Consider the following 15,058-nt stretch of genomic DNA (forward strand, 5'->3'; position numbering starts at 1 on the left):
ATATTATTTGGGGGAAAATTTTGTGTGTGGAAAAAGGCAAAGTGTTTAATACTGTCTTCTAGTCCAGTCTCTTCCCTGGAAATCTGTGTCAGAATCTGTGGCAGGAATCTGAGAATCTGGAATAAACCAAGAAAATAAATGAAGAATAAAAAAGATGGTCTCATCTTGATCACATCTGCAAGACTGTGCTGTCTGTGACTCAGTGACAAAATTAAATACAGGTAAGAGAAGGGTTCCTGAGATGAGAAAGAATAAAAGACCTTTTCAGAGGGGAAATGGGAACAACTGATTTATACTTCCAGGCAGCAAAGACAGTTGAATATGTATAAAACATAATGGTGTGCCCCCCAGAAATCTGCATGAATAGAGACTCCCTTTTTGCCTTTTGCCTTCTAGGCTAGGCTTCCAATGCTCCCTACCAAGAGAGTATACACATTTCCACTTAAGACAAAAACCCAAAGCTCTTAAAAAACAGCTTTATTAGGATGTAATTCACATACCATATTATACCATATATATTAGTTTTATAGGGCTACAAATTCCCACAAACTGGGAGGATTAAAACCACAGAATTGGGCCAGGCGCAGTGGCTCATGCCTATAATCCCAGCACTTTGGGAGGCTGAGGCGGGTGGATCACGAGGTCAAGAGATCGAGCCCATCCTGGTCAACATGGTGAAACCCTGTCTCTACTAAAAATACAAAAATTAGCTGGGCATGGTGGCGCACGCCTGTAGTCCCAGCTACTTGGGAAGCTGAGGCAGGAGAATCACTTAAACCCAGGAGGCAGAGGTTGCGGTGAGCTGAGATCGTGCCATTGTACTCCAGCCTGGGTAGGAAGAGCGAAACCCCATCTCAAAAAAAAAGAAAGACAAAACAGAATTTGTCTTACTGAATATTGTTTTATTAAATATTTACAGAATTTTGTTTTATTTTACATTTACAGAATTTACAGAATATTGTTTTATTTTATTAAAAATACTTATTTTCTCACAGTGCTGGAGATTAGACATCCAAAACCAAGATGTCAGCAATGGCATGCTCCTGAAGGCTCTGGGGAAGAATGCTTTCCCTCCTTTCTATATTCTGGTGGTTGTCAGAAGTCCTTGGTGTTCTCTGGCTTATAACTTCATTGCTTCACTGTCTCTGTTATCACATGGCATTCTTCCCTGTGTCTCCTCCGTGTCTTCAAATCTCTCTCCAGTTCTTGGATTTAGGTGCCATCCTAATCCAGTTTGGCCTCATCTTAACTTGAACACATCTGTAAATTTCCCATTTCCAAATAAGGTGACATTCAAGGTACAGAGGGTAGGCCTTTAACATATCTTTTTAGTGGACCCAAATCAACCTATAACACCATACAACTCACCCACTTAAAGTATACAATTTAATGGTTTTTAGTATACTCATAGAATTGTGTGATCATTATATCAGCTTTAGAACATTTTCATCACCCTACAACAAAACCCCGCAGGCATTAGCAGTCACTCTTCATTTTCCCACAACACTCCTCCAAGTCCCAGGCAACCACTTCTCTCTGCTCTGTCCGTATAGATCGCCTATTCTGGACATTTCATATAAATGAAATAATATGGTATGTGGCTTTTTATGTCTGGCTTCTTTCACTTAGTATAATGGTTTTTTTTGTTTTGTTTTTTGGTGGTGATTATTTTTTTTTTGAGATGGAGTCTCACTGTCACCCAAGCTGGAGAGCAGTGGCACAATCCTGGCTCACTGCAACCTCCACTTCCCAGGTTCAAGTGATTATCCTGCCTCAGGCTCTTCCATAGGTGGGATTACAGGCACCCACCAGCATGCCTGGCTAATTTTTGTATTTTAGTATAGATGGGGTTTCACCATGTTGGCCAGGCTGGTCTCTAAGTCCTGACCTCAACTGATCTACCTGCCTTGGCCTCCCAAAGTGCTGGGATTACAGATGTGAGCCACTGTGCCTGGCATTGTTTAGCATAATGTTTCTAATTTCATACATGCTGTATCAGTACTTCATTCCTCTTAATGGCTGAATAATATTCAGTTGTACAGATATACCGTATTTTATTTAAGCATTTATCAGTAGATGGACATTTGGGTTGTTTCTACTTTTTAGTGATTTGAATAATACTGCTATGAAAATTTGTGTTCAAGTTTTTGTGTGGATATGTGTTTTCATTTCTCTTGGGAGTATACCTAGGAATGGAACTGGTAGGTCATATGATAACAGTATATTTAGCTGTTTGAAGAACCACCACATCCTCTGCAGCATCTGTTGTCTCCAGATTTTTTAATGATCGCCATTCTAACTGGTATCTCAATACTAGTTGATTGGCATTTCTCTAATGACCAGTGATGATGAGCATTTTTTCATATGTTTGTTGGCTGCATAAATGTTTTCTTTTGAAAAGTGTCTTTTCATATCCTTTGCCCACTTTTGAATGGGTTTTTTTTTCTTGTAAATCTGTTTTAGTTCTTTGTAGATTCTGGATATTAGCCCTTTGATAGATTACCATTACTAACTTTTTGCTTATATTCTTCTAGACTTATTTCCAATTAAATAACTATATAATGTTTTACAAAAATGGGAAGGTACTAAACATTTTGCAATTCTGCTATTTTGACTTAAAATACAGTAAGCATCTTTTTATTAAAATAAATTTTAACTTTGGATTAGCTTTGAGAGTAAATTAGTTCAACCTTTGTAGAAGACAGTGTGACAATTCCTCAAGGAGCTCGAAATAGAAATCCCATTTGACCCAGCAATCCCATTACTGGGTATATATCCAAAGGATTATAAATTGTTCTATTATAAAGATACATGCACAGGTATGTTCATTGCGGCACTGTTTACAATAGCAAAGACCTGGAACCAACCCAAATGCCCATCAACAATAGACTGGACAAGGAAAATGTGGCACATATACACCATGGAATACTATGCAGCCATAAAAAACAATGAGTTTGTGTCCTTTGTAGGGACACGGATGAATCTGGTAACCATTATTCTCAGCAAACTGACACAAGAACAGAAAATCAAACACCGCATGTTCTCACTCATAGGTGGGTGTTGAACAGTGAGAACACATGGGCACAGGGAGGGACAAATCACACACTGGGGTCTTTGGGGGGTATAAGGGAGGGACAGTGGTGGGGGTAGGGAGGTTGGGGAGGGACAACATGGGGAGAAATGACAGATATAGGTGACGGGGGATGGAAACAGCAAACCACAGGGCCATGTATGTATCTATGTGACAATCCTGCATGTTCTACACATGTACCCCAGAACCTAAAGTGAAATAAAATATATATATTTTAAAAAATAATGGTAATCAATGGAGGGGGCAATTTTCATGTTTTTGGGAAAATACTTTTTTCAGTTTTATATAAAAAATAAAAATGTTATAAAAACAAAGAGGAAAACATCTTTCAGCCTTTTCCATGGATATTTAAAATGAAATATTTTATAAAATCACCATCTTAATAAATGTTTTATAGCATGCTTTTGTCCCACTCTTTTTTCACTTCATATAATATCATGTCATTGAATATTCTTTGAAAAGATGATTTGTATTACCTGAATTAAAATTCATGGCTTAGAGTCATATTATTTAGCCATTTCTCTGTTTTTGAATGTCTAGGTTGTTGTTTACAATTTCCCACCACTTAAAAAAATGTGGCGCCTAGCATTTTCATAAATAAATGATTGTTTGCATCTCTGATTATTTTGATAGGGGAGATACTAAAATAAAGGCTACTTGATCAAAAGATGTGATTATTTTAAAATGTCTTCCTGAGTGAATTCTGTTGAAGACACTGTAACACTCAATTACTTATTCTTTTTGGTTTCGATTCTTCAAGTGTAATTGTCTATTTCTGTACGTTATTTACTCCATGGAAGTAGCAAGGGAAACGGATGAAGGAGCCTGGAGTGCACGTTGCACTAGAGGACAGGAGACCTAGATTTTTTAGGTCCTTGGAAAACTCACAAATGTCCAGAAGCTTTATATATCTTATCTTTCAAATAAAAGGGGTGGGATTCCTTAGCCATAAATTCCACAGTTCTCTAGTTCTCCTCAGCTACTAGGAGAAATGCTGGGCTTCGTATTATGGCAAAAGAAGCAAATACAGATTTCTCAGTGGAGGAAACGTTTTCATGGCCTATTCTCCAGACACATGCTTTTACAGAAATGAAATCCTTACCAATGCTGTTAATAAGTAATATTGCATCTGTTTTTTTTTGTTGTTGTTTTGTTTTGTTTTTGAGATGGCATCTTGCTCTGTTGCTCAGACTGGAGTGCAGTGGCCTGATCTCTGGTCACTGAAACCTCCACCTCCCAGAGTTCCAGGCAATTCTCCTGCCTCAGCTCCTGAGTAGCTGGAATTACATGTGGCTAATTTTTGTATTTTTTTTTTTTTTCGAGACGGAGTTTCGCTCTTGTTGCCCAGGCTGGAGTGCAATGGCGTGATCTCGGCTCACCGCAACCTCTGCCTCCTGGGTTCAGGCAATTCTCCTGCCTCAGCCTCCTGAGTAGCTGGGATTACAGGCATGCGCCACCATGCCCAGCTAATTTTTTGTATTTTTAGTAGAGACGGGGTTTCACCATGTTGACCAGGATGGTCTCGATCTCTTGACCTTGTGATCCACCGGCCTCGGCCTCCCAAAATGCTGGGATTACAGGTGTGAGCCACCGCGCCCGGCCTAATTTTTGTATTTTTAGTAGAGATGCAGTTTCTCCAGGTTGGCCAGGCTGGTCTTGAACTCCTAACCTCATGATCCACCCACCTTGGCCTCCCAAAGTGCTAGGATTACAGACGTGAGCCACCACACCCAGCCACGTCTGTTTTATTATCAGCTGTTTTACAGCTGAAAAAACTGAAGCCCAGAGAATTTTAGTAGCTTGCTCAAGATCATTCAGCTAGGAAAGGGCAGGAAGAAGAATCCAATCCATGTGTGTCTGGCTCCAAAGCCCATGCTGTTCACACTTTAACAATACTTCAAAGTTGGACAGAAATAATATTTTTATGGGCTTGATATTATGGATTTAATGACACACATTCACAAGTTCTACACTGATTATTCCTCCTCTAAAGAACTTTTATTTCAAAGGGACTTAATGGTATAGCACTATTAATGCATTAATTTCAATATCAGAAAAACAGTATCAACAAAACCAATAGGAATGTATAATTATGATTTTATGAAAAAATAAGCCTACCAAAATATTAACCTTACAAACTAGATATTTCTCTAAAAATAAACTATTATGGCAAGTTTTTTTCCTACCTGAGATCTGTATTTCTCAGTTCTTTGCTTCCTTTTTTTTAAACAATATTTTATTTTTTTATTGTACTTTAGTTCTTTACTTTCATATAAAGTTTCTCTTCTCAAATATTTGAATAGACACCCTATGAATTAGCAAGTATGTGAAAGTACCATATATATATATATATATATATTTTTTTTTTTTTTTGAGATAAAATTTCGTTCTTATCATCCAGGCTGGAGTGCAGTGGCACAATCTTGGTTCCCTGGAAACTTCACCTCCTAGGTTCAAGTGATTCTGTCTCCGCTTCTGAGTAGCTGGGATTACAGGGGCATACCACCATGCCTGGATGATTTTTGCATTTTTAGTAGAGACAGGGTTTTGCCATATTGGCCAGGCTGGTCTTGAGCTCCTGACCTCGGGTGATCTGCCCACTTTGGCCTCCCAAATTGCTTGGATTACAGGCATAAGCCACCATGCCCAGCAAAAAGTACTATATTTTTAACAACCTAATGTTACTGTTTCCTGTGTTTTTCTTTCTTAGCCTTCTTGCTTTTTTTCTTGATGACTTTCTCTCTCTCTCCCCCCACCCCCGCTTTCTCTCTCTCAGTGACAATTCTATCACCCAAAACAAAATGTCTAAGATAATTTCTCTTATCTCTCCTCATACGCAACCAGGTTTCACACACTTTGGTGGATTTATCTTCCCAGTTTCAACAATATGAAGCTATATCAGTTTTAAGTGACTACAGCATAATCATCTCCGCAGCTATTGAACATTTGTCAGATAGTGCATATTTAAGACCTTCACATTTTCGAAGGATATAAAGTCTGGCTGTTTTTGTAGAAATCAAACCATTCATTATACAAGTCTTTAGTATTTTCGTCTTTTAATTTTTTTGATTTGGTTGTTTTTGTCATTTACACCTATAGCTTTTACTGAATTCCAACTCACCTCCATGAAGGCAGAAGCTACATTGTCTGAGTCACCATTATAGCCTCATCACCTACTACATAGCAAGTGCTCAGTAAATATTTGTTGAGTGAATGAATGTATTATTATATCACTGATTTGAAGCAACACTTTTTTTTTTTGAGATGGAGTTTTGCTGTTGTTACCCAGACTGGAGTGCAATAGCACGATCTTGGCTCACCGCAACCTCTGCCTTCTGGGTTCAAGCAATTCTCCCGCCTCAGCCTCCCGAATAGCTGGTACTACAGGTGCGCACCACCATGCCCAGCTAATTTTTGTATTTTTAGTAGAGACGGGGTTTCGTCTTGTTGACCAGGATGGTCTCGATCTCTCGTGATCCACCCGCCTTGGCTCCCAAAGTGCTGGGATTATAGGCGTGAGCCACCGCGCCCAGCCTGAAGCAACACTTTTTTATCATATTTCAAATATAGTTATTCCTTGCTAAGCTTGGAGGTGGCATTCCACAAATACTGCCTCACAGTTGGCAAGACAAGTCACGGTGTTATAGAAAATAGGGAGTAGGAGACGGTAAAATAAACCAAACTCCTGACAAAAGTTTTGGAAACATGCGCTTTCAAAGTAAGCCAGACTTAATGGTTTTAAAGAGTTCCTCTAGCAGAAAAGCTTCTATCTGAATCATCTTTTTAACTTGTTCAGAACACATTGCTTCAACGGTATCTACTGTGATATGTTCTCTTATAAATGTCACACTATACTTACACAGACTGTACCTTACTGGACTTGAAATTTAATTATTTTTGCATTTGCATTCTTTTGTGATCCATTTTTATAATCCATGAGAAGTAAATCTGTATAGAGTTATTCATTTAGGAAAATATCCTTTTTTTTTAGTAGAAAATTCAAAATTTATGGCCAAATCTATATGATCCAAGGGCTCCTTTTTGCCTGATGAATTAGAAGGCAGATATTTCATGATTAATATGACTGAAAATACCATTTTTAGGTTCATCATTAGCTTGGGCTACAACTTAGTCTGTGTTGTAACTTTGTGTCAACTCAATTGATTCAACAGTGTGTCCTTCACATTTTTTATTATGGCCACTTTTTTTGTGTGTCATCAAGGGTGAAGGCATAACCTTCCTCTCCTCATGTTCAGCATCTTCTGTTCTTTCTCTGGTTATAAATAATGAAAAAAGGGACAATTTAGTATTTCTCTGATCCTTAAGAACACATAAGGGATTCTGAGATTCAAAGTTAAAATGCAGCATTAAGATATATTATGTCACCAGGGACCGAAAAGAACACAGATAATAGATGGCAAAAAATGTATCAACTAATGTTAAAATTAATTTTGTGTGAAGTTGACCAAAGCTTTTAAAACTATACCTTTGCCTCCTTGATTATTCTTCTGAATTTTCTCTGTTCTCTTGCTAGTCTCAATATTTTTTATCAGAGCGTCAGGGGCAGACAGGACCTAAACAACTCTACCTGGTGTAATAATTAAACACATGTTGGGGCAAGGTATTGCTCAGTATGTTTGTGTCTGTGTTTCTCATTTGGTATCGGAAACATCTTCCTTAACTTTTATGTATTTCCAGACTTTTCTCTTAATTTTATGCAACTTTAAAAAGATTTTTAACAGCTTTCTCTGCATGCCAGTCAATTAATGTGTTTCACATGAACAAATAATACAGCTTGAATAAACCCAATCCTACTATTGCAGGTTGCAAAGTCACCCACCTACTCCGTTTTCATGGCGATGCTGATTTTGGGCATTCAGCTCTTACAGGTTGAGTCCCCTGTGAGGAAACGGTGAGGTTTTTCCCCCATCCTACTATGAAAGACTCCATATGAGAGGCAAAGGCGCCCCTGCGATTTTCAGGACTGCCCAGTGAGGCTACGACAGCCTCAAGCTCGGCTTCTCTGGCAGTTCCGCGAAGGGCGCGCTGTCCATCTGGAGCGATTTGAGTCACCTGTTCAAGGTCGCGAACCCACCGGTGCCGCCCACAATCAGGCAGGTCCAGTGGGGCTTGGCGGTTTCCGGCCTGCCTGCGCTCGGCGTCGCCTCGGCCTCACCAGGTGTCCGGCAATCTGCGCAATGGCGAGGATGCCGCGCCCTCTCCCGACCTACCGCCAGCCCAAACTGGGCCTGGAACTAACGCCCCACGAGCACCGGCGGCCGGGAACCGGCACCGGAAAAAGGCGGTGCCGGGACGGCCGGGGGCGGGGCGGGCCGCGGGGCGCGGCCTACAAAAGCCACGCGCGGCGCAGAGGGCGGGCCTGGGGGCGAGCGGTTGAGTCGACGGAGCGTCTGGCGCCACTGAGGCCGCGGGCGAGAACCGGGAGGGGAGAGGGAGGAGGCAGGAGGAGGAGACGCGAGTGCGGGGTGGCGCCGGTCCACCTCCGCAGCGCTCCTGCCTCCCGCCGTCTTTGGAAGGCGGGCCCAGGCTGCGGCAGCGGCGGCCTCGGCTGCCGGGGGAGGTGAAGTCGGGCTGCGGCGGCCTCGGTCGGCGCGGCGGAGGGAGGCGGCCGACCTGGCGAGGGTGGGCAGGTCTGGGTGGCCGGCGCCGCGGAGAGGTGGAGGGGCGGCTTGGCATCCCGGGGCGGGGCGGGGCTCCCGGGGGCCGCGGCCGGTGCTTTTTCCTCCGGGTCAGCCTCCGCAGGGTCTTTGCAGAAGCCGCCTCCGCGGCCCCGGGGCGGCTGTTGGAAGGGCGGGGGTCGGTGCCTGCGGGGCTCTGCGTGGCCACTCGGGAGAGGTTCTCTTTGCGCAGGCTCTCCCGGAGACTTGAGGCGGGGCGCGCTGGCATGCATGGGGCCTGTTCTGTCCTTGCTTTGGGGATGCTCCTAAGGGATACCTTGGGTGCCTGGAGTCTAGGGATGGATATCTACGTGCGCAAGGGCTGCTGATTAGGGCAGGGAAGGGCTCGCTAGAATGAGCTCTTAAACTAGTTGGGTGTAAGCGTTTATGGGTTGGTCTAAACCAAACAACCGAGAATCAACGGGGTTGTCTGCGGGTTGAGAGAGTACCTGGCTGCAAATATCCAGTAGTGATGGATTGCCTTGTAGGCCCCAGAGCAATCAGGGAAGTTAGTATTCTTGTTCAAGAAGCTGCTGGTTCACTTAGCGCTATAAGAATGGTGTGAGTTTGGGATTTTCTTTCAAACGTTCAGGGTTGAGGTTGGAGCTGGTGGTGAGGGATCATGTAAAGAGGTTTGAGTGGCTGCCTTAGGTCCTGGGGTGGAAAGCTTATTTTGGTGTCATCACGTGTCTATGGGAATTACTCAGAATGTGGTGTACCCTCATGAGAAGAGCTCTGAAGCCATTGCTGTTCTTCCTCCCTATGTGGAAAATCGAATTTCTGGAAACATCCTCTATGTTGGAGATTTTGCATATGTAAAGGCTATCCTTATTGGCTAGTGGCAAAAATTACTTTAAAAGTAGGATGGAAGTACATTAGTATCTGAAGCGTTATTGGGTTTTGAGCTCACTTCTGTGGAAAAGAATTTTAAGGCAGTGGTCTAGACTTTCCAGGGAAGTTACTGCTTGGCTGTGTCCCTCTAGTCCTAATTTTATACTTAACTTTCCCCACCTCCTTCAGCTTCATCTGTTTCAATGGTGCAACTCTCTTCATCTCCTTTTGGTTACCAGTCACCTTCAGGCCATTCAGAGGAGGAAAGAGAGGAGAATATGAAGTCGGCCAAGCCCCAAGTGAACCACAGTCAGCATGGGGAAAGCCAACGGGCCTTGAGCCCCCTGCAGTCTGCTCTAAGTTCTGCTGCATCTCCTTCCCAAGCATATGAGACCTATATTGAAAATGGACTCATATGCCTTAAACACAAAATTAGAAACATCGAGAAAAAGAAGGTAACTTTTTTTTTCTTCCAGCCCTGTATATGCGCGTGACTTAAACAAAGATTAAGGAGCTGACATTTTTCTTTCAGAGCTCATAGATGTTTTTTTACTAAAGATTTGACCTTAGGATTTAACTGTCTTAAACAAGAAGGCTATATGTTGGAAGTATTAAACGTTTTCTGTTTCATTTGTCAAAACAACTGAGTAAAAATATTCTTCATAGTAAAATTATTCTGCATGCTACTGTTGAAATAATTTAAGAGCTAGCTATTTTAGGTCAGATTAATTCCTTATGTAGTATGTTTCTTTTCATAGATGTGTTAATAGCTGATTTTTTAGCTTGTTTTCCTTGTGACTTTCTGCAGCAGTTGATACTGCAGTATAACTGCTGCAGTCGTTGGAAGGTTTAACCATGGTAGAACTAGAAAGTGTTTTACCACTTACTTTTGTGTAGTTAGGTGAGGATTAAGATTGCTAGGTGAAAGCATTGTAGTCAGCCTTATAAAGAGACCCAGGAGTTACAATCAGCCTAGCTACAGTAAATGCTGATGTAAAGATCTCAATCTTTCCTCATTTCCTGAGTCATGTAGCTTGTGAAATAGACTGCACGTTGCTTTGTTGTGTTATGATTCTCTTCTGCTTTTGGACAGGTGAGGTTGAGTGACTGTCTGGACCTATGTATTCTAAATGCTTTTTGTGCCAAGACCTAGTTAAACCTTAAAGCTGCTTTTAATGGAGGGGTGAGAACAGACTCTTTAGAGTTTGGTTAACTGTTTCTTTTCTTTTTTTTCTTTTTTAAAGCTAAGAAAGCGGTAAAGAAGGGCAAGTTGCTAGTAGCTTCCCTGTAGCTCTCCCCATTTATCTTTTTAAGGCATGCAGTTGATCACAAATGTGATAAGGTGCGCGTGCCAGGTCAGCACAAATTCCCCGTCACATGGATAAATGATCAAAGCAGGATCTATTGAGGAAGCCTCCCTCAGGTGGAGGAACTACCTATATGTATACTTATGCTCTCTAGCTTACCTATAGTACCTCTTTAATTTTGAATACCTATCTGATAGTACCAGTACTTTTGTTTCAACCTTCTGGGGAAGAATTTTGAGACTAAAGCCAATACAGGAGGGGCCTAAAAAATGCTTTTAGAATACCATAGTGGGGCCGGGTGCGGCAGCTTATGCCTGTAATCCCTGCATCTTGGGAGGCAGAGGTGGGTTGAATCACCTGAGGTCAGGAGTTCAAGACCAGCCTGGCCAACATGATGAAACCCTGTCTCTACTAAAATTACAAGAAAAAAATTAGCCCAGGCATGGTAGCGGACACCTGTAATTCCACCTACTCAGGAGGCTCAGGCAGGAGAATCACTTGAACCGGGGAGGCACAGGTTGCAGTGAGCTGAGAATGTGCCACTGCACTCCAACCTGGGCAACAGAGTGAGAGACTGTCTCGAAGAAAAAAAAAAAAAAAACATCAAGAATGTCATAGTGGGTTTATGTCATTATGGGGCCAATAAATGCAATTTGTTTTTCATAATTTCCTCAAGTATAAAATATAATATGAAAAATAACTTCAAGATGAGCCTACTCTAATGATAGAAAAGAATTCATGTTTCTGTACTTCCAATAGGAGTTTCCTCTTGGGAAAATGCCGCATAATTCAACGGATAACTGAACTAATAGTTTAAGCATGAGACTAGAGTAGGACTTCTCAGCCTCTACACCACTGACATTCTGTACTGGATAATTCTTTGTTGTAAAGAGCTGTCCTGTGCATTCTAAGATGTTTAGCAGCATCCCTGGCCTCTAATCACAAGAATACCTCTCTTCCCCCTCCCAAGTTGTGATAACCAAAAATGTCCCCAGACACAGCCATGTATCTTTGGGGGACAAAATTGCCCTTGTTGAGAAGCTAATGTGTTGAGGACTTGTGATTTATTGTGATTTATTTACTAGGTAAGTCCAGAAGGGTTAAGTAGTGTAGTTTGTATTAATAGAGTCCATTAAGAGAAAATAGTTTTATTACTATTTAACTTTTGTGATTCCAGACTCGTGATTTTGTGTATTTTTTACTCCCTTGACTGGAACTCATCTACAGTTGCTGCATGCCTTATAGTAAAGTGATAGTCTTGCAGATTGATAGCTTACTTCAAGGACTTTGTTTTCCTAGAGACAAGGTCTGGCATTTAGTTTATTTGCTTCTGAATTTTATATTGGACTATAGTAGATACAAGTTTCTCTTTTGTAGCTCAAACTGGAAGATTATAAGGATCGCCTGAAAAGTGGAGAGCAACTTAATCCAGACCAGTTGGTAAGTGGCTTATGATGTCTTGGTCAGACTAACTGGTTTTCTTTTCTTAATAAAACTCTACATGGACTTAGTGAGACCAGAGACTTGATAGTGCGCGCACGCGCACACACACACACACGCACACGCACATGCATGCACACAAAGGTAAAATCTGTTTCAAAAGCTTTTGTTGTCTGTACCTGTTAGATCTCGGATTTGACTTTTTTTCTGTTGACTAGAAGATGGCATGGATGGGGGTGTAGATTGTTAAACAGAAGTGAAAGTGTAGACTGTCACTAAGAGTGAACATATAGATTTAATTAAACTTATGCAAGATGAACTGAAGGAGAAGGGCATACTCTAACTTTCAGCAATTCACTGGTATATTCTAAACTTTTGACAACTTTCTGCTCTAAAACGTGAAAGAATATTTGCTGTAGCTTACCTCAGTTTTCTCTGGCTGCGTCACTTTAATTTCTGTCATAGTGTCTTCCTAGTTTTCTGTACTGGATTGTCATGTCCCCTCCCAGGAGGCATGTTATCTGATAGATATCCAGTCTTAAAAAAACTTACTATACACATTAGGCTACTTGTATTTTTTCCATTGGTTAACTTGCCAATGTTATACCTTGTAATTGGAAATTTTATGTAATTTGTGAAGGAGAGTTTTTGCAATATGGAGAGAAAACAGTGCTTTGTGGATGTTTACCATTTTGTCTTGATCATGTCTCCTGGCTAAGAAGGGACACATTTATTTGAAAATTATTTTATGTTGTTTGTGGGTCTGGTGTCTTTCTGTTTTTCAACTAAAATTTTTGGTTATACATCATAGATACTGGCATTCAAGAGGACTTTTCCATTCCATAGTGATTCTTCTTCACTGACCCAGAATTTTTGTGATGTAGTAAGTTATAATTTTGCTGAGGCACAGAGTTGAATTGTGTGAGCTCTGTGAATGGTGTGCTCACTTAGCTGGGGAGAGGACTTAGCTGGACGTGTAGCATTTCAACATGGCTTTGTTTTAAAGTCATGGTGTGTTCAATAACTCTTAAAATGATAAAACTTTTTGTGTGTGCAAATATTGTTGAATAAAGTGCCCTGTTAGAGTTGTGCTCTTTATTGTTGAGAAACATTGGGAGAAGGAGGTTGGAGATTGATAGTTCCAATGGTAGCTCTCTAAGAAATGGTAAGGACATGCTTTATTCATTGTCCCAGCCAGGCAAACTTCATTCTCAATATTTCATTACTGTCTTTATAACCACATGTTGCTTCTATAATAAATGTATGGACTTTGATATCTGGCTTAATATGGTGACAACTACCCAGTTTATATTGCCAACAGATCAGTCCTCTGAATTCAATATTTCTTTGTCCAGGTGCCTGTTTGACACTTTCTAATTTTTCCCTGTTCCCCAAAACCTGCTCCTCTTCTAATCTTAGATGTGTCAGTTGATGGCTTAATCAACTAGAAGAAGTTGCCAAAAATCTTGGAGAATTTATTTCCTTTCTCCTCATACCTCACATCCAGCTCATCAGCAAGTCTTCTCTGTTCTCCCTTTAAGGTAGATCAGGAAACTGACCATTTCTGCCATCTTCATCCAGGCTGTGTCATCTTTCATCTGCATTATTTATTATAGTAGTAATTACTCCATCCTCACAGGTTTTTCTATTTCTGCCCTTTCCAAGTCTGTTCTCAATGTAGTGACTTCAGTGATCCTGTTCTGATGCAAGTCAGGTGGCTATTCCTCTACTCAGAAGTCCCGATTAGTTCCCATCTTGTGGTAAAGTGTCCTTACTGTGTCTACAGAGCCCTACAGAATATCCTCCCTACTTCTTTTGACATCTTTACTCCATTTCCTGCTCTTCTTTCCCTCGCAAGCTCCATTCTTCCTACCTTGATGTTGCTGCTTCCTCAAACATCTCAGGCATGCTTCTTCTGCCAGGGTTTTTTGCACGTGATGTTTCTACTGGTCAGGATGGTCTTTCTCCAGATGTTTAAATGGCTCAATTCCCAACCTCCTTCAGCATGTTACTTGAAGGTACGTTCTCACCTTACTATACCCCTGCTTCCCCATTCACACTGCTTAGCTCCTTTCCTTGCTTAATTTTTCTTAATAGAAGTTAGCACTTCTTTGACAAGGTATGAAATTTTGTCTCTTTCCCACCCTTACAATGTAAGTTCCATGAAAGTAGGATTTTGTCTGTTCATTGCTGTATTTCTAGTGCATAGAATAGAGTATAGCATGTAGTAGCTTTATAAAAATATTTATTACATACAGATTTACTAAGTATAAAATGAATGTAAGGTCTTTAGGTGTAACTAAGCATGTAGTTTGTGGTACTTTTGAGAAATCACACCTCATACAAGCAATATATAAGGTCGAAGATTTAGAACATGTAGGTAAGTCAGAAGAAAAAAAATAGCTATACCTCAGAGATATTGTGGGTACTGTTTCAGACCACCATGATAAAGTGAATATTGCAGTAAAACAAGTCACACAAATTTTTTGGTTTCCCAGTGCATATAAAAGCCATGTTTGTCCTGTACTGTAGTCCTGTATTATAAGTGTGCAGTAGCACTGTCAAAAAGAAGGTACATACCTTGATTAAAAATTACTTTATTGCTCTAAAGTGCTAATGATCATCTGAGCCTTTACTGAGTTGTAATCTTTTTGCTGGTTGAGAAGGATCTTGCCTCAGTGTTGATTGCTGCTGATGGATCAGGATGGTGG

At 41.0% G+C, this 15,058-nt stretch overlaps 2 protein-coding genes across 52 annotated transcripts in view; one reads left to right on the forward strand and one right to left on the reverse strand.

Annotated features, from left to right (window-relative positions):
* The window catches only part of LOC108593124 (uncharacterized), a 59,236-nt gene extending 49,958 nt beyond the window's left edge, over window positions 1–9,278 (reverse strand). Inside the window, exons 1-2 of one of the 2 annotated variants that reach the window (XM_035255927.3) lie at window positions 7,932–9,278; window positions 7,247–7,364 (exon numbers count right to left, since the gene is read on the reverse strand). In XM_035255927.3, the coding sequence (XP_035111818.1) occupies window positions 8,264–8,998 (735 nt within the window). In that variant the 5' untranslated portion in view covers window positions 8,999–9,278 and the 3' untranslated portion in view covers window positions 7,247–7,364; window positions 7,932–8,263. Of the gene's footprint in view, window positions 1–7,246; window positions 7,365–7,931 lie in introns of those variants that run through there. The other variant, XM_054238229.2, reaches the window with a different exon arrangement.
* The window catches only part of CAPRIN2 (caprin family member 2), a 48,200-nt gene continuing 41,609 nt past the window's right edge, over window positions 8,468–15,058 (forward strand). For 27 of the 50 annotated variants that reach the window (XM_078338975.1, XM_009003686.5, XM_078338978.1 and 24 more), the window contains exons 1-3: window positions 8,468–8,672; window positions 9,840–10,055; window positions 12,285–12,347. In XM_078338975.1, the coding sequence (XP_078195101.1) occupies window positions 9,879–10,055; window positions 12,285–12,347 (240 nt within the window). In that variant the 5' untranslated portion in view covers window positions 8,468–8,672; window positions 9,840–9,878. Of the gene's footprint in view, window positions 8,743–9,837; window positions 10,056–12,284; window positions 12,348–15,058 lie in introns of those variants that run through there. The other 23 variants (XM_078338976.1, XM_035255905.3, XM_035255921.3 and 20 more) reach the window with 4 other exon arrangements.

Source organism: Callithrix jacchus, chromosome 9, assembly GCF_049354715.1.
Source record: "Callithrix jacchus isolate 240 chromosome 9, calJac240_pri, whole genome shotgun sequence".
NCBI classification, from domain to species: Eukaryota; Metazoa; Chordata; class Mammalia; order Primates; family Cebidae; genus Callithrix; species Callithrix jacchus.